Source organism: Photinus pyralis, unplaced genomic scaffold (genome assembly GCF_008802855.1).
Source record: "Photinus pyralis isolate 1611_PpyrPB1 unplaced genomic scaffold, Ppyr1.3 Ppyr1.4_LG10, whole genome shotgun sequence".
Lineage (NCBI taxonomy): Eukaryota > Metazoa > Arthropoda > Insecta > Coleoptera > Lampyridae > Photinus > Photinus pyralis.
The window spans coordinates 13720615-13739529 of NW_022170250.1; the positions used below are offsets into that span (position 1 = coordinate 13720615).

At 39.8% G+C, this 18915-nt stretch overlaps 5 protein-coding genes across 5 annotated transcripts; 3 read left to right on the forward strand and 2 right to left on the reverse strand.

The window, feature by feature from the left end:
• Positions 1–1512: 1512 nt before the first annotated feature.
• Positions 1513–3633, forward strand: LOC116161082. The gene is made up of 5 exons (XM_031474290.1): positions 1513–1652; positions 1701–2538; positions 2587–2867; positions 2911–3276; positions 3325–3633. The coding sequence occupies exons 1-5, from the start codon at positions 1608–1610 to the stop codon at positions 3601–3603; spliced, it is 1809 nt and encodes a 602-aa protein (XP_031330150.1). The 5' UTR covers positions 1513–1607; the 3' UTR covers positions 3604–3633.
• A 5-nt stretch (positions 3634–3638) lies between these two features.
• On the forward strand, positions 3639–5211 carry LOC116161083. Its single transcript, XM_031474291.1, has 3 exons — positions 3639–3743; positions 3788–5021; positions 5071–5211. Exons 1-3 carry the CDS (start codon positions 3699–3701, stop codon positions 5181–5183), a joined length of 1392 nt encoding a protein of 463 aa, XP_031330151.1. The 5' UTR covers positions 3639–3698; the 3' UTR covers positions 5184–5211.
• An 861-nt stretch (positions 5212–6072) lies between these two features.
• LOC116161471 (ran-specific GTPase-activating protein-like) lies at positions 6073–7126 on the reverse strand. The gene is made up of 4 exons (XM_031474825.1): positions 6961–7126; positions 6720–6914; positions 6433–6667; positions 6073–6386 (listed from the first exon to the last, which is right to left on the reverse strand). The coding sequence occupies exons 1-4, from the start codon at positions 6973–6975 to the stop codon at positions 6220–6222; spliced, it is 612 nt and encodes a 203-aa protein (XP_031330685.1). The 5' UTR covers positions 6976–7126; the 3' UTR covers positions 6073–6219.
• A 1790-nt stretch (positions 7127–8916) lies between these two features.
• On the forward strand, positions 8917–14885 carry LOC116162451 (3'-5' RNA helicase YTHDC2-like). The gene is made up of 10 exons (XM_031476070.1): positions 8917–8978; positions 11496–12644; positions 12692–12841; positions 12890–13143; positions 13212–13326; positions 13371–13594; positions 13642–13783; positions 13831–14280; positions 14327–14484; positions 14653–14885. Exons 2-10 carry the CDS (start codon positions 11505–11507, stop codon positions 14759–14761), a joined length of 2742 nt encoding a protein of 913 aa, XP_031331930.1. The 5' UTR covers positions 8917–8978; positions 11496–11504; the 3' UTR covers positions 14762–14885.
• A 661-nt stretch (positions 14886–15546) lies between these two features.
• Positions 15547–18281, reverse strand: LOC116161242 (sodium channel protein Nach-like). Its single transcript, XM_031474526.1, has 9 exons — positions 17646–18281; positions 17416–17596; positions 17198–17367; positions 17027–17150; positions 16831–16980; positions 16587–16785; positions 16387–16537; positions 16234–16334; positions 15547–16184 (listed from the first exon to the last, which is right to left on the reverse strand). The coding sequence occupies exons 2-9, from the start codon at positions 17554–17556 to the stop codon at positions 16045–16047; spliced, it is 1176 nt and encodes a 391-aa protein (XP_031330386.1). The 5' UTR covers positions 17557–17596; positions 17646–18281; the 3' UTR covers positions 15547–16044.
• Positions 18282–18915: the final 634 nt, after the last annotated feature.

The following is an 18915-nucleotide window of genomic DNA, read 5'->3' on the forward strand; positions in this document are numbered from 1 at the left end:
GTCCTGTGTTCAATGCAATTTCACGAACTTAACAACCATTGGGTTCAAACTTTGAACATATGTAGGTACAGATGTTTAAAGTGTGCAAATCTATCGGGAAAAAGATACGCGTAAAACCTTTGCGCTTGAGAATTGGCATGTTTGCAACCTGCGAATTGCACATTCACATCTGTAACTCGCTCAGTCAACCATTATGTATATGTATTAATTACTGAATGGTTTTTTTTAACTACTTTCCTCTAAATGGGGCTGAGTGCTATCAAAGATTAAGAAAAATCGTATCTCAAAGCCTTCCCCATAAATGTATTGTTGTGCTATTAAAACACGACTATAGTTTCGGCGATAATAGCCATCATCATCAGGTGAAATTTATTATTATTGATGGAAGGTGTTGTTCTAAAGGTTGAACATTGAAGACGGATTGAAAATGAATAGATGGTGCCTAATAGGCCACCCTCTTCGGTTTTAGAGCCTTTAAATGGTGCATTTAAATATTTGTCTGTGCCGTAAAATTTAAGTTTCAACACATTCCATCTTCAATGTGTCAAAAATTTCAAAAATGTAGTCAACCTTCTTTAATTAGTCAATAACTGTCCGGATGGTCGTCTTTAATGAGGCCACCCTCTCCGGTTTAAGAGCCCTTAATTTTGGCGTTGCAATATTCGGGTGTGCCGACAAAAAAGGTGTAACTTCGGCACCATCTATTCATTTTTAACCCGTCTTCAATGTAACCTTCACACAAAGCTTTACAACAACATCTTCCATCAATAGTAATTAATTTCACCTGATGATGGCGATTATCGCCGAAACTACGAGTATAGTCGTGTTTTAATAGTACAACAATAAATTTATGGGGAAGGCTTTGAGATCAGATTTTCTTAATCTTTGCTGAATTGTTCTAGTTTCTAAAACAGCATTTTTCTTAATGGGAAGTCACGTTCCAGTAGTTCTTCTACCTTACCACCTCTACTATTTCTAACCTATGAACCTCATACAGGACTGTGTGCATTGATCCAATCGATTTTCAAGATCTGCCCAATCATCCCTCGGTAGGTATCTCGACTGCATATTGATACCACACTCGGGTGAAACCGTCTCCTCATCCATCAGAGATGTAATACTCCACTTTCTTGATAGGGGTTGAGGTAGCGACTTTTTTCGCTTTGCTCCCCGAGTCTCCATCTACATATTGTCTGCTTCGGAGGTGCAAGAAGATTCAGTATACCAGGTTTGAACTTCTCCTCGCCGGCTTAGTTATTGGCTATCCTTAAAACAGGTCGAGGCTACTGTCAAACTATAGCGGAGAGTATTTCCATTAACGTTCCCATTTCTTCTTTAATAATTTTTCTAATTTCAGGGTCAATATGTTTGACAGATTCGGATGCCGCACCCCGTCTGGACGCAAATTATGAAAAACTAGTACACTAGAAATGGTTGGATAAATGCACTTAGTTTCAGGATTACGTAAACGCGAATTGTAAACGACACATAAAATATTAACAAGCCCATGATAAAACTGCAATTAACTTGAGAAGATTATAAGATCGCGGGGTCATCGTCAGTGCGATACATTATCGAAGTGTATCACTATAATTCCTTCCGAAGGAATGATAATTTTGGGTGTGTTTTTTGTCGCCGTTTTGACGTCAGAGGTTAAATAACACGAGCTTCTTTTACCATCCTCATTCTTCTCGTTTTAGGGCGTCTTCTCTGGAACCACCAAGTACGATGACGATTTCTCCTTTATTGAAGTATGGGAAGAAATCGAAGAGGAGATCAAGCAAGTTACTTTTCATTTGAGGAATTCCATAGAGGATCAGCGTGAGTATGTCCAGCCGGTTGTTGAGCAGTGTGAAAAGCTGGCAACTATCACCGGTAACGTGATTGGACAACTGGAGGAGGAAACGATTGATCACGAAATGGGGGACATAATCTTCAAGCGCGTGATGTACCTTTTTCACGAGGTGTACAACGCTTTACACCGCGTTGGCTTGCTTCACAACGGCTTTGAGTTAAAAAGCGGGCTAATCTACAACTTGGAGGTAACTAGCGAATACATGGAGCAGTTAGTTTACATCGCAAAGACATACTGTCCACAACTACGTGCCGTTTTGAGAACCCTATTGGTCGACATTTTAAGAGGCGTCCAAGGGTTTCCCAAACGTGCGGGAATACTAGAGCAAAACGTGATTATTTACGAAAGTCCAAACCGTATGGTATCCCAAATTAAAATACTCACCGAGGAGTTCATCCGTCTTCTCAATGAGTGCGAACACATCGAAGAAGCCCGAATGGTATTTCGCGGATTTACAAGATACCTACAAGAAATTGTCCAAAAGCTATATGTCGCCGCAATTCCGGACATTAGAGTCACGGACATTACTCAAAACTTAGAGTTGATGATAAAGACTCTCACCGAATTAATTTCACGAGAGAGTTCAAACATTGAGCGCTTTAAAAAAGAAATTGCCGTTGAATTGGGTGATGTGAACGAAGCATTTGAAAGATTGTTAGTGTTATTAAATACCGATGGCTGTTGTAAGTATTTGCTAAGCTCACACTTAACCTTCTTCCGTGTGCTTTCAGCGGCGGGCCTCAGGAGTTTTCTGGAGACCGTTATCTATTTCTACTACTATTCGATTAAACAAACTCATTTCGAAATTAGAACCGCATATAAAATCGCGTTTTATGGACGTGCCGAGTTTTCGGAAGGAGACGATTCTCTGGGAGGCGATCTTTTCGAAATTGCTACTCCAAAAGAGTCTGTAATCAAAATTCAAAGGCTCATCAAAGAGGTCATACCTATTGCTGATCGTCAGCAATTTGTTGAAACTCTCGAACGCATGGCTGCCAAAATTGACGCCGAGGTAAGGCATTTGACCGCACTATAGCCTTCTCACCTTGCATCAGATTAAAACAGGTCACTTATTACGCACGGAAATTGCAATGGGTGCACTCTCTCGGTTGTTGAAGACCCAGGCCAGTTCTAAGGGGGACCTTGCGGAAGTTGCTGAAACAGTTGCAGGCGAGCTAGCTAAGCTTGCCGTGATCGATAAGATGCAGAACAACGGCTTTGAGCATCTCTTACTGAAAGAGATTTGCATGGACTTTTTAGACTGCTTGCGTGGTGTCGTAGTATCTGCGGAAGCACTTGTTGCAGAGATTCAAAAAGTTGTCAGTTCCTTTAACAAACTAAACGATACCCTAATTACTGATTATTGCCTCCGCGAGTTTAGCAAGGTGCTCGAATATGTTTCGGACAAAATTGACAAAGAGGTACTTACCTACCTAAATTGGAACAACCCCACTATCATATTGTTACAGGTAAAAGTGGGGCATCTACCCAACACCGAAGAGATCATGCGGAAATTTTCTGCGTACCTAAAAATTGTGAAAAGCGGTCTGGATGGCGGCGGGGAGCGGTACGAGTTTCGTGACGTGGCTGGGATGGTGTCCTTGGAATTGGGTCAAGTGATTATGACTGAGAAGGCTCAAGGCGGAAAGTTCGAGGATCTCGTGCTCAAAGATGTTTGTCTTCAATTTTTGAACTTTTTCCGTAGCATTTCCTATAACCTGCAGTTGTACCATGACAAAATCGTTTAAAATTTTAAAATAAATTCATTATCACTATTACATTCCAACTGATATAATCAGGGACCTTTGCATTATGCGATATTAAATTTGCGGTCAGTGTCACAATGAGTGTGTTCGCCTTTGCGTTTCTTGTGGTGCTCGTTATTCAGGTGAGGCAAAATTCAAAGATAGGTCAAACTTATCGCGGTATTAGGCTTCCAGTGTGGAGATCAAGCAGATCGTTGCACAAATTGAAAATACTCAAAATAAGCTTCATTTGTACAACTCCACTGTGCAAGTTTTGAGTGCGATTAAAGAAAATTTGATTTTCAATCTTCAATGGCATGACGGCCTTAACTTAAGAGAACTGAAAAATATTTATGAATGTTACAAGAGCGAATATGAGGAGGTCATAGGATCTGATCTAGGACATTATTCGCCTTTGTCCGCTAGCACTGCTGCAATTGAAGTACTACCACATCCAACACCTGGTGAAGAATGGCGTATTCAACACGAGCTGGCTTACAATACGTGGCAGAAACTAGTTGCAAGCTTTGATCTAAATAACAAGCTAGCTCAAAAGGTAATATCGTGGCAAACGATGCAGGAATTACGGGATCTTCCAAACTTAAATACGGCCACTCTTCAATTGGAAGACCTTCGGATGATCGTCAACGGTGAGTCGCCTAAAAAACTTGCCGATGAACTTGTGGCCGCTCTTCGCATAGCCAAGCGATACCCTCGAATCGGCGCATTTCTCCAAGCTGTTGATACATTCGCCCATTTCATCCAGACCCGCCTACAGCACACCCCTAGTCACGCATCTCTCCTGGCCGAAATCTCAACCACGTTACTCAAAGTAATATCCGTAAGAACGCCGAATTTCGACGAATGTATAGACGCAACAGCCGAAGCAGTCCAAAAACTAGCAATCTTAGCCCAAGGCGAGCTCGAAGAAACCCCCCAATCCGCTCACGTCGAATTATTCATGGGAGGATTCAGCAATCTTCTTGTCATCTCCCGCAATCTTTTAACTGGCTCGAAGACATCCCACCTCGACTTTACGCTTGATACTCTCACGCACACAATCGAGGCCATCTTTCCGGGGAAAACACTGGTAAAGCAAGCGCTGGCAATTGAAGCTCTCTTTCTTAAGCGAAATTTGCTAATGTTTCACCACCATGCAAACTTCAGTTGCCTGAGGGACCTACACACTTTTAGGACAACACAAACTCGCCAGTTGATCTCGGAAATTTCCGCAGAAGTGCGACGCGCCGCATTTGCGGTGGAGGAAGAGAACCTCCTCCCATTACTACAAGCGTTAGCTGTAAGAATGCAAAATATTTTTCGGATGAGTCACGAGGACAACTTGCAAGTTTTATTTCTGCACACATGCTCAACGTGTACGGGGATTGAATTCATCGAATTGGCACAAAAGTTGGTCATTGGTAAGAAACAAGGAGCAGTAGTTCACATTTACTGGTTAATCTGTTGCAGATTCGTATAGCTCTCCCGCTAAAGGCAAGTCTGCAATGGCACTATTAAGGAGGACGCTTGGTGAAGTACAAGAGACGTGTCTCACACAACTTTGGCTTAATGAAATTGCATAAGGATGTTAATAAAATTATGAAATCCAAATTGTAGTTTTAGCATTTTTTCACACTTGCTTGTAACGAGAGCATTTACTTGCGTAAAATTTGTTGAGATTTTTCCCTTTGAAATATATGAGGAACAAAAATTGCCAAAGTTTCAAGAACATTCCACCAAACAAAATATTACTCCTAATTGCTTCGAGTATTTAATTTGTCGATTGTGAAACTACTTAGTAACGAAGCGCCCAACTTCTAGATATTTAGTTTCTTAAGATTCCCAATGTCATTGGAGTGGCATTTTTGTAAGGGCGATTCGATTCCTCCACAGAATTTGCGTCAAGTCCTTCTTTTGGACCTTCCTATAGCGGAACTGTACGCGGGTAGGGCGCTTCTGTACTCCTTCCATGTTTCTTTGCGCATCTGTCGGTTTTGTTGAATAGTCTTCTGACTTATATTAGCCCTCATATACATGCCATTTAGTTAAGTTTGTCCCAATTAGCGGAGTTGAGAGAGTAATACCTCCAGCATAATTTTTTTTGAGAAAGGTGGCTTTTTTGCTCCTGTTTGCTATTTCAAGTGAGGTACTACAAAATACCCCTACTGCATGACGAAACTGGGTTGCCGGGAGCACTGTTTTTGATATGTTTTATGGTTTGTAGTCTACAATTCGAATAGCCCTAATATGAAATGTTTAGAAATAAATTCCTTTTGTCAGTAATAGTTTCACAAGCTGGATTTAGTCAATAATAGTACACAAATTTACTCATAACATAACTTTTCTGTTACTCCAAAATTAGTGCAACACAGTTCCTAAACATTCAATTGTATTCACTTCCGCTTATTAACTAAAAACATTGCTCCCCTATTCCTTATTTATCTGGCATACCCTTCGACTTAAATCACCCCATTATGATCTTACATTTATTTTAGCTATAAAATGTTAGTAGCACATTAACTTTTAATATCTAAATGTTAAAATTACAAGATTGATAATAGAAAAATAGCTTCATTAACATAATAAATAAGGGAATGTGTGAATAGAAAAATAACAAAACTATTTCTCATTCTCTTCCTTAGATACGTTTAACTGACTAATTTTCTCTGTGACCTCCTCGGCGCACTTATTCAAATTGTTCTCCTTAAAATCGTTTATATAGAGATCACACTTGGTTTTTACAATATTTATACATTCCTCAAACTTCTCTTTGAACAGGTTCGCATCTGAAAATCGACCGTCAGTATTACGCTCCGCAAGTGAATGACTTACGTTCCACGCTAGCAAACTTGATAGCGAGACATTCCGACTTTATTTCCTCATCAGCAAAGTCGGCGGCTACGGTGTAGACAAAAGCTTTGTCGGTGCCCGCGCTCGGTTTCAGTTCCATCCAAGGTGTGATAAAGTGATTGGCGCAAACCTTGAAGGTTTTATCGCGTCTCATAACGATACGCACGCTATTATTCTGTTTGTGCTGCAAGAACTTCACCTCGCCGGTCCCACGCTCCTGAAATTATGACCGCAAGGTAAAGCTCAGTTATTTAAGATTAGTCCACTACCTTCCACTCGGGCCCTTCTTCATTTGATGAATCAAAACGATACAATTTCGCCCTAACTTTCAGCAGAAGATCTTGAGTTTCCTCGTCAGGTACAACCTTAACTTCTGGAAGAGTGATAATCGGTTCAAAATGTGGATCTACGTCAGTATCCGACGTAGCCGAACTACCACTAAGGGTACGATCTCTGGTGTTATTCTAAAACGTGGTGGTAATCAAAACACGTTGAGGTTATGTCACTTACAATCGCTTCGGTCATCTTTTGAGTTATCTCGTTAATTCGATTGTAATTTATTCTGTTAATTGCAAACTCTATTTTCTTTATCACCTTGAAGTGTAGACAGACATTTAAACAAAACAGTTGGAGATACAAATACAACAGTGTAATGCGGCTTTCAAATGCAGTGTTGCCAGATTTGGAAAATGTTGTGGCTTATGGCATTGTCAAAGACATGCCGCCATTTTTAACAATCGTCCCATTACCTAAATTTCTGTGGCCACTCAAAAGCTTTCCAGACTCCTTTTGGTAAAGAGTAGACTCACTTTACAACCATGGCGAGTCATTACGGGACTCTGGAAAACGGTAGAAAGATTTGTAGAGGTCTCCCGGGTAGCTATACACTTCAACGCATTCTAGGGGTTTTCCAAACTTAAAGCATTTCTAGAGCTATTTAGCCCTCTATCTGAGTTGCATAGGTCCTTCTCACAATGATCTGAACCCAGAAAATTTGATCTGTCTCTTTTAAAATCTGAGATTTCCTTCCCTCTCTAAAAGACGAGCCTTTAACGAGTCTCTAAATTCATTAAAGGTCTTCCTACGCCTTTAACGGTTCCTAACAACGACCAAAAGAACTCAAAGAGTCTAAGAGAATTTCCTAAACGCTTTTAGAGGAATTTTAGGAGTTTGCATGAGGCCCAACAAATTTTCAAGAGCTTCGAAGCGAGTCTAAGATTGTTCTATACGCTTTGACAGACTCTATTTAAGTTTCAGAGTCTTTAAAAATCCTGAATACTACTTAACAATTTTTAAAAGGTCTCTTTTAAGGAATTTCACGAGGCCTTGAGTACATTCGAAAACATGTATGAACGTTTAAAGCCGGAACCTGTAAAGAATATAAGACCTTAAGCCCTCCAAAGATGTTCAAGAGACTTTTCATCAACATTTAGTGTTTAAGAACCTCTTTAACGCGTTTGAAAAATGAAAACCGGACCATAAAGAGTCTTAAGACCATGGAGAAGCATTTATGAATTCTTAAGGCTTAAGTTCAAAATCTATTAAGAGCCTTTTAAATGTTTTTAGTCTTTATGAAGTTATTGTCGTTTATAAATCTTTGAAGCGTTTTTTATTGTGGTCTATTTAAAATTAAAAAAAAATGGATTACACTGTAGATCTTTACAAGTGTTAATCATGTTTAACAAATAGAACCTTTAAGAGGCTTTAATGATGTTTAACAGCATTTAAAAATGACAAATGGTCTCCAAGGGTTTCCAAGAGTCTCCCAATGATCCCAAAAAACGCCCAAAGAGATTCCAACGACCCTCGATAATTTTTTAAACCGTGACATTCTCTCTCCTCTCTAATAGCCCAGACTTCTCTGAGTCTTGAAGACAATTTACTAGCTTAACGGGTGTCTAAATCCATTGAAGGTCTTTAGAAGTATTTAAGAATCATGGACCGGGCCCCTAAAAAGACTCAAGAGTACACGAGAACACCATCAAGGCTTTTAGAATATTTAATCTTTGAGCCAAATATTTTCAAAACCCTTAAAAGTGACTTCAAGAATTTTCCAGGCGCAGCTCTCAAAAAATCTTTAATAACTTTGTTGCAAACGTTTTCATCGAAAATGCATATAAGTTCATCTTTTTGGCCATCCACCTTTCCACCTTTTAAAAGTATTTGAAATCTTTGAGCCATTTTGGAATCTCGTAGAAGTTTTATTACAAAATCGTATTGCTAATTTTGGAATGGTCTTATAATAAAAAAACACGTCTTTTACACTCTTCCAATAAAACGTCAAAGCAGATCAGCAGAAAACACGTAAATGAAAAAAAAAGAGATTGATCGATTTTATCAATCCGCATTCTTTAGAAACTTTTGGGCTCCACTGCAGCTTTTTAATTACTAAGCCAAATGTTGAGAAACCCCTAACAATCTGATGACGCGAGGGGTGGAACACTATAAAGATCAGTTCGACGGATTCTGTAGCCCATTTTCATTCAGCCGCCACTTGTGTGCAGTACCTACCGTAGTGAATCTAATATGTAAGTAATATTTCTTTTTAATTGACTATTTATTAATTAATTTATAATAATTAACGCCAAAGAAGTTCTTTCTCCAAGTTTTATCGAGGCAAATTGATGGTTACCTTACGAAATACCCGCGCTTTTTAACGGTTTTTTCTAAAATTTTCAAGTACCAATAGGGGTTGTTCTAAACTCGTCCACCCTTGGAATACCTAAATTTAATTATTATTATTTAGTTATTTTGTGAAAAAATCATCAATTTAGGCAATTATGGGCAAAAAAGTCGTTTTAATTTTTTCGTAACTGTCGACATCTCTCGGTGGAAAAACTTGAACAAAATGTCCGTTCCACCCTGTGTTGTTTCCACGTGTCTAATAAAATGTGAGGTTATTGTATTTGATCCCACTTGATTTCTTTGCTCTTATATTATTCTTTGTAGGCTTCTTTGCAAAAAAATGCCCTAATCCCAATCGAAGCAACCATCCGTTTTCTATTTTGTAAATTGTTGAAATATGCAAGTACCTGTGACAGGTAGAATGACAGGTGCACCTGTGGGTGTGTACCTACCTTTAGGAACAAAAGATCTTTATGTACCTAGTGTTATCGTATCTTTGTCAATTTCATTGAGCAGGTCACGGTGCACCCACTGACTTTTTTTATTATTTAGATCAGTGAGAGGCACCACAGCTAGTGACGCAATGCTGTACTAGTTGTCATTGTCATACTAACCGTATCACTAAATATTTCCTGTAGGAACACTACCCAAAGATTAACAAAGTTATATGTAAATAGCACGATGCTACCATAGTAGATAATTTCCGAACTTATGTAACTGATTTTTTGCTGCAATTATAATTCTTTTATTTTACGAGGTAGCGGTGATTTGTATCTGGCCTCTACCATTACAATATAAAGCGTCACAATACTTTGAAACCCAATTTTGAGAACATAATTTTATTATTGTTGTACTAGGGGTACCAGTCTGTTGCTGTACTGTGACCTTTTGGTCTACTGTGCAGTGTGCTTCCCGGTATTGTCTTCCCTTCAAGCATACCTGTATCTTTAACAAAGTTCAGGATTTTTATAGGGCGAAACTTCCTCTTCATTATTTTCTCATTTTCAAGTAGGTGCCCTTGCCTTTGTATTTCTTCTTCCATGCCACAAATTCCGCTGACAATGTTCCACCAGTTTGGTAACTTCTATCATAATTCTGTATTATAATACTATGCTTCTATATGTTTGGTGGCGGATAAGGTTGATTATACAAGGAGGTATGCGAGCATACGCCCCCTCGTGCTCCCATTTTGTCCACTGTTAAGCATTACTGTCACCAGGTCCCTGCCACATGCATGACCTGAGATTGATTTCCATTGCCACGCTCTTTTCAGTCCCAGACCTCATATTAGCCCTTTGTAGTTCCTAAGGTTCTTGTACCCGAATTACATCAATATGATGTTTGCAGATTAATTGGTCCTACTTTTACCATTAATAAAATAGTAAAATCGCGGGTTTACCTACTAAAGTGAGGTGGATGGCACAGTTGGTTGTGTGAGGGCCCCTCAACTGCTGTATTGTCTCTTCACACTCTATGCTTGCTATCTCCTCGCCTTCCACCTTCGTTTTGGAAAAGAGCTTGAACGTCGCCCCAGTGAATTTCAAGTAGGGTCGATGGTTGCTAGCCTGAAAACGCAGGTACACCATCTTGTGGTAGCAATTGAAACATTTGTACCGGATTATTGACTATAGTATATTTTGACGTATGTAATGTGACGTTTCATAGTGGTAACATATTGTTTTCTCATGGCCAACATTTTTATAATTCATTTATATAGTTATCAAGATCAAGAAAGAAAGAAAGTTTATTATTTTCCAAAGCACAAAAAAACAGAAAGAAAGAAATAAAAATAATACATTTAAATAATTTTAGAAAATATTAGAAGGTATACTTTATGCTATAGCAAAAAAACTTAAACTGTGCCTATTAAAAACAATCTTGTGTGTGCTTGTTGCAAGATACAAAATGTAGTGAATAACCCGGTACATCTGAAAAAGTAAAGTCGATTATTTTATGCATTACTAAGAAAAAAATAAAGGAGAAACGTCAATTTTGGCACTTTTTGTCCTATCCTTTATTTAAAAACAGGTTGATTTATAGCGCATTTCCTTAAGTGGTCGAAGTCGACCTTGGGTTGTACTTTCGTCTGTTCTTCAAAACACTATTTACTGGAGAGTATTCCTAGCTTAAAGTGATGGTAACAGGTCTTCTATAGAACCAACAAAATATCTTCTCCGTTCTCCCGTCTTTCCACCATTTGACTGCCCGCGACTACTTGCTTTTTCTCGTGCTTTACTGTTCATCTGAAATGTCTTTGACTGTTCACTATTCTGGAAATATCTTCAGATGAAATGTACAAAACCTTCTTGTCTGAATTCAGTTTCGAATGTTGCGGTGAGCCACGTCCTTTTTTAAATTCAGATAAGTTCGGGTTACAGCAAAAAGGGTTTGAAAGTATAACGTTGTGATCTTGCTTTCAGACAACTACAATGGAATTAAACTTAGATATTAGCACGTATACAAAATTCGAAAACCTCGACGCCTCCATCGAGCAATGCGACCAAGTGGAAACCCCTCCGGAAACGGAGAACCTGTCCGGATCATTCACTAGTTTAAGACTTGACGGTCAAGTACAAGTGCTTCCGCCCGTACGGAACATTAACGAACAACAGTATAGACACTTGCTACCCACCTGGTCTAAACGTGACGAATTCCTAACGACAGTTTCCCAACATTCGACGACGGCCGTGATTTCCGAACCCGGTTCAGATAGAAGCACACAATTCCCTCAGTACATTTTGGAGCAAATGCGTGCCGAAAGACGTCCGTGCAAGATTATCTTTTCGCAACCGCACCGTTTGGTCGCATTCGCTCTAGCCGAGAGGGTGAGCATGGAGCGTGGTGAAGCTTTAGGGAACACTGTCGGATATCAGATGCCTCTAGAGTCCAGTTACGGTTTAAGCGTCGCGTTAACGTACTGTACCAATGCGATACTGATGAAGACTCTCATGAACCGTCACCCGGACTATTTTCTGCAAGTCACGCATATATTCGTCGATGATATTCAAGATGAGGATAAGTTTCTGCTTCGTTGTCTCAAATCGTTACACCACCATCACGGTAGTTTAAAGATAGTACTAATGGGATACAAGTCGCACGTGGAACGTGCCCAATTTTTCTTCGACGACATCGGCGAGGTGCACGTGCCCGGTCGGCAGGGAGGATTGAAGCCGCTGTATCTTGCCGAAATCTTGAAAGAGATATCCTTACCTTTTGGATGCGACGATCACTACGACCCTGGCCAAATCAACTACGAGTTGATCGCGAAGCTGATCGATTTGATTTTTCATGGGAACCGAGGAACAACTTTGGTCATTTTGCCAAGTTATGAGGAGATAGTTGCCTGCAGGGAAAGTCTGATTAAGATGATCACATTCGACTTGAATCATTTACAGTTCGTCACCCTACACTCCAATATGTCTATTCACGAGTATCAAAACGCACGGAAATCAATCCGAGATATGTTTCAGGTCATTTTGGCGGAGAGCTTTGTGGAGAGCGGATGTGTGGCGTTGGATATCGTTTACGTCATAGACTGCGGAAGGGAAGTACGCAGAGTTTACAACAATGTAAGTGCCTATGTACTATTATCGTACTACACAACCAATTATTTCAGGCGACGCGCACCACTGACTTTAACTGCGGTTGGATTACCCGAGAGCAGTCCAACCAACGCGCCGCAATTGGCAATAATCAACTTTGCTTCCACCTGTGTGCAGAGGAATGTCTCGATTTGGCGGCGGAATACGATGGTCCTCCGCTTCACGTAAGTGGCGCACTTGGTCTGTTCGGATCGTTTCACTCTCACTTGCAGGAGATATGTTTGCAAGCCAGTAATTTGCAATGCGAATTTTACAATGTCTCCGAGTATTTCGCCTTTACATTCCGCAATGCAGTGCCAGACCTGATTCGCTTAGGCGCCATGAATAAAAGGGGAAAAATTACACCTTTGGGAAGGATGCTGGCTCAATTTCCCTGCGAACCGAGGCTGGCAAAAATGCTATGCTATGGTGTTGTGCTTAAGTGTTTGGACCCGGTTCTTAGTATTGTTGCTTTTCTTTTTTACAAGTAAATATTATTCATGTTTGGAACAAAACTGTCGAGACGGTGGGAGTACAATCAATTTTTTTTTCTAGAAATCCATTTCAAGATCAGGCTTTAGAGCGAGAGGGCTTGGATGTGGTACTTGGTATGGCAGGGAACCACTTAAGTGATCATCTGGTCTTACTTCGCATGTTCCAGCAGTGGCAGGTTTGTATATTTTCGTCTTAAGTTGTACCACTTTTTTTTTGTAGAATAGGAAAGCTAAACACACAACTTGCAACTCTAACAATTTTGTGAATTGGCACATAGTGGAAGTTGTACATCAATTTCGAACTCAATTCCTCTCCCAATTACGTGGACTAGGATTTGTGACGACCTATGGCGACAACGCAATTAAAGAAGTCAACGTAAACTCCTCGAACTGGGCTCTGATCAAAACGGCGTTGGCAGCTGGCTACACCGGACGGATTATGACGTAAGATTGTTGCTCTTTGTGTATCTGTCCCACGTTCCACGTTGCAGAAGCGAGCAGGAGATCAAGTATGGTAAATACTCCGCTCTTACTGCCAATGCCGTTTCCAACCTTGGTCGGCAAGTCTGTGTTATCTACGAGAAATTGGACAATAACAAGGTTGACGTAGCCAGCGTAGTTACGCCGATCACTGTAAGCTGTTGTGGTTCATCTCACTTGTGAGATTTTCTTCGTTTTAGGTGGCATTAGTCGACCACAGCGTGCGGATGAAACCCCTAACTGCCTCGCGGAGTTGCGACGACGTTCTACACGCTTTCTCTAACATAATCCACTTTTCGTACCTTTTTAGGGAAGTAATCGCCAAGAAAATTTGCAGCCCATTTCTCAAGCTAAACAATTTTGAAGCGCGCATTCTTCAATACGGCTGCAAGATTATTTCTGACGAAGAAGTTGAGGTTTTTGGCAACGGGCCAAGTTGTGTGGGAACCGTACCAAAGTCGTTTTCTAATCTTATCCCGAAATCAGCCGTACAACTCGTGATGGCGCCTCCCTTTCGCGCCACGGAAGAACGGGCATCGGTTTACTTTGTTATTAAACCGCCCAGCTTGGAAGTGATACCGCGCACGGCGACGAGTTCGAACTGGCGTTTTGCGCCGAAAACTGAAAAGCGCATGTTTCCCCATTTTAGGGTAAGTCCCAAATGCCCCGCAACCGATTTTATCTTCGTCGTTCCAGAATGGGCGCGACGTTATTCTCTTCTTTACCGCCGACAAGTTTGATTATTTTCAAGGAATCGCACAATTGACCGAAACTAACAATGGGGATGTTACCCAACCATGTCGCATACTGTGGTTGAGCAGTGTGCGAGTCAGTTTTGACCTCATAAAGCAACAGTAAGTGTATACTCAATTTCCACCCATCACACAATTTGCTAGTTTTCTTGACAAAATTAGAACTTCACAAGCGGTCCTTCCTTGCCTGGAAACCAGATAATATATTGACATAAACAGAAATTATTAATCAAATGAGAGTTGAATAAGTACTATAATTGTATTTTTCAGAAAAATTCGCAACTCATTCAACGATCACAAGCTTGTATGCAATGCGGAGGACGGGGATGAGGTCGAATTTTGGTGTGCCCAAAAATTTCGAGCTTTGTTTTACAATTAGTGTAGGTAAATTGTTATCATTTTTGTATATATGGTTTCAATTTGTTATAGGATTTAAGAGTTTATAAATTATTCTTTTACGCTCAAAGCGTGCGCAATATGTATAATAATAATTGTATCGAGAACTGGTGTTTAATTAATCCCGAATATTATTCGTTTAAATGTTTTATACAGGCTGATTCAAATTCGAGGACCACCATTGGGAATGGGGATCTCGGGAACTGTAAGAGAGTTTACATTTGGCAAAGTTGCGTATTTTGATGTTTGACAAAATGCAGTTTTAAAACTGGGAAAATTCCGACTACTTTCGGAGATAATCGAAATTTTGCAAAATCGTTTCTATTTTTTTACTGAAGTTATTGAAAACATTTTTTCAAAATAAATAACACATTATTATGGCAACTTTTTTCCCTCTATAAGATGCTAGTTTTAAATTTTAAATCCGACGTTTCGTCTCCGGTTAACCATCAGCAATAATGTTAAAATATCTCGAGAAATGTCTTCTACGTACGTAGTTTGTTTCGTTCTTTATAAATGAATAGCGCCATTTCTGATTAAAAGATATAGTCATGTTAAGGACGTGTTTCGAAAAATAAAGTCCGATAAGCAAGTGTTGAAAATCCCCAGTGCGCCTGGAACAGGAAGGGTGTTTCAAAAGCGTACGTCAGAAATATATAGCTTTAAACAGCGAAGTGAGCCAAAAAAACGTCAAAATAATTATCAACCAGGTGTCTGAATGATGCAATAGCCGATGGACACTCGAGATGCAAGAGATGTAATCGGAAGAAAATATCAATTTATTTTTATTGAAGTTTTCAAACAACTGACTAGTATTTTTTATCTAATACTAAGAGTAGCTGCTTATATTGTATGTACGGTCATTGGCATAAGTAATGATCGCCTAATAGGTAAACTTTGTATCATAATAAGCAACCAACAGGTTTATTACATGGAGCTCCGTCGGCTTTTTCAAGAAGTAGATACCTTTGGCGGTTTGCATTTCCATTGCAATGTATTCAAATGTTGGTTGCCTATGCTGTAAGATTTACTTATTCGGGGATCATTACTTTTGTCAATGACTGTACATCCAATACCCCAACTTTGTGCCAATCGGTGATTGAGAATACATAACAACAATACAGTAGTAATTATACCCGGGCCCGGGCTCTTTATATATATTCCGCTTTGGTGCTCGAACCAGCGACCATCGATTGTCTCTTGTTTTCCTTTGACACGGTACAATATTTGGTCTTTTAAAAACCTTTGCCTTTGGATATGTTTTTTTTACGAGAATTTTTGCGGAAACGTCTTTAAATATCTTTCAGCACAAGCCTTGTAGAGTTTCACGCTAAAGAAATACACCAGTTCCACCACACTGATTAGGCTTAATCCGATCGTCAGACTGAACATTCCTCCAAAATTACCTAGAGAAAGAAAGGCATACAAACTGCCGGCAAATCATATCAAACTTACTGACAATATCGAACCAATAGTACACAACGTCGTGCTCAAAAGCCACAACATTTTGAACATCGAAATATACGTGAAGGAGTGACTGATTTAGTGGCTTGTCACTGCAACCGAGTCCGATTTAGTGAATGGATATTCAAATCAACCCGGCCTTACCTCTCACCGAACAGTTCATCTGAATCTGTGCGAACAGTGTACGAAATCCCCCTGCAGTTAGGTACACAATGCAAGCAAACCAAGGAATCCTGTTTTTCAGCTTCCATGTCGTCACCGTTATAATCGAAGGGATAGTATCGTTCCCACTTATCTGAAACGGAAATGGGCAACGTTGCCTCAAAAACACACAATTCCCTTACGCTGATATTTGAACAAGCAAGGAAGGTCCTGAAAACTGCACTGAGGCACATCGTCCCCAGTGAATGTGTTCGCAAACATCAGGGGAATGCACTCGCACAAAGCAATCATGCTTTTCAATCGACAATTCAGCAAGCAATCACTGTGAGTTGAATAGTCACCGAAGAGGGTTTTGGATTCTTCAGGAAAAACACATTTACGCTAAAAGCTAAGGTCAAAGGACACCTGCAGGAACAATACTCTCACTTTTTGAATTGGATATTTTCTGACTTCTTCGGCTGCGTAAATCAGAGTGGCCGATAGCTTCACATACATTTCGACTCCAATCGGCACCAACCTTTGTTGCAAGTTTCCACTTACCATGTCGGGAAAATCTGACGGATTGAAGATGTCTACCTACAACAGCGAGATTTGTCATCACTGCCGCCAGTCCGTTACTAACAATTGCACCCGACGAAGAAAACAAAGTGTAAAAGTAATCAGAGGTATTGTGATTAATTTTCACAGATAAACCCTTCTTCAAACCTCCTCCTATGGACGTCAAGAAACGATAATTGTTTAATTTTCTGAAACCCTTTATAAATTTAATACCAAAAAATGATGGAGCATTTACATAATCTTGGTTGTAAAGTTAGAAAGGTGTTGGTTCCGTTTTAAGGGGATGTAATTGAAAGTACAGCAAAAACCTGCCATAGTCCGTTCGTTATTGAAGAGATCATTGCAGTCGTACTGTACTCCATTCCATGAACAATCGGAAATGAGATCCTCGCATGACGGCGACAACTGCAAACGCCCTCTTTGTAACAGTGGACTGCTAACCTTCACACTTACCATCTTTAATGTTTGATAGGGGTCAAAACGGCCCAAGGATGAGTCATCAAAAATAGCCAAGAACGACTGAATTTCTAAAAGTTGGTGATTTGCCAAGACACTCGAGTCAAAGTCGCTGAGCTTGCCCAAAAGCTTGACCATTTTAAACACCTCTTCGTACGAAGTGTTACTCTTTAACGCCCTGCAAACGCGCCACTTGCATATTACAAAGAAAGAAGACGGACGCTTACAGGTCGGCGGCGTACTTCTCCGCCTTCACTCTACTAATTTGATTCAAGTCGCAAATTGAAACGCCTGGAAATCGCACGTTCTGAATCGAAACGTCGACACTTTGCGAGGTTGTCACGATCGGATCGTTTGTAAATTGCCACCAGGAAAACGTCACAAACTCCAACGTGCAGTACAGCGCAATGATTTGGACGAAGCACCAAAAAACTCTAAAAAGAAATTGAGTTGGCGAACCTTAGAACTCACCGCTCCAAGAGCGTGCGATCCGATTTTCCCAATAAATACTTGAAACCGTGCAAGCTCGTTTTCTGAAGGTAAAGCTTGAGGGTTGCCGAAAAGGCTCTCGAAAAAATAACGCTCTTGTTTTTACGACGATACATGTTTGAAAAGTGATTCATTTTCACATCGACTGGACGGGTTCTCATTTCCTGTACGGATAATCATAGAATAGATCAAATTAGGAAGATAAAAGGATAGCGGAAAAATGAAAGGTGAAAGTGATTAATTATTGATAACATACCGCGCCTTAAAAGCGCTTGAAGATTGATATTAGTCCAGTAACTATATACCTACATCAGACCATGCGTCAAATCCGGTAGTTCCGATTTTTTGTGGGATTGCTTATGTTGTTAACCCAATGTATATTCGCAACATAGTCAAATATACTAAAAACCGAGGAATTTTCGTTTTCTTTCAGATTTTGACGATTTTAACTCTGGTCGAAAACTTGAATTATACATTGGGTTAACAAAATAAGCAATCCCACAAAAAACAGAACTACGCTTGGTACCCCTCATTTTCAGGAACAAAGTTACTGGACAATGTGGCCTGTAGAATCCATAATTTCAAACAGTTCCAAGACTGGGCTACTAGTTCAAAAGTTACAGCCCTTTGAATTTTCTTTCGAAATTGGTCTATAACTTTTGATTGAGAAGTCTGATCGAAAAAGTACGAATTGATTTGGATTCTTCGCACCAAAATTAATAAGAAAAAGTGTTTTCCCGAGAAATTTTGGTGGAGTCGATTTTTGAAAAAAAAGGAAGGTTATACACTGCCTTTTTTTTGCCTCGAAAAAAAATTGTCTCAGATTGTCCCGGAAAAAATTTTTCTTATAGAACGTGGCCTGTAAAATCCATAATTTCAAACAGTTCCAAAATTGGGCGTACTAGTTCAAAAGTTACAGCCCTTTGAATTTTTTTTCGAAATTGGTCTATAACTTTTGATTGAGAAGTTTGATCGAAAAAGTACGAATTGATTTGGATTCTTCACACC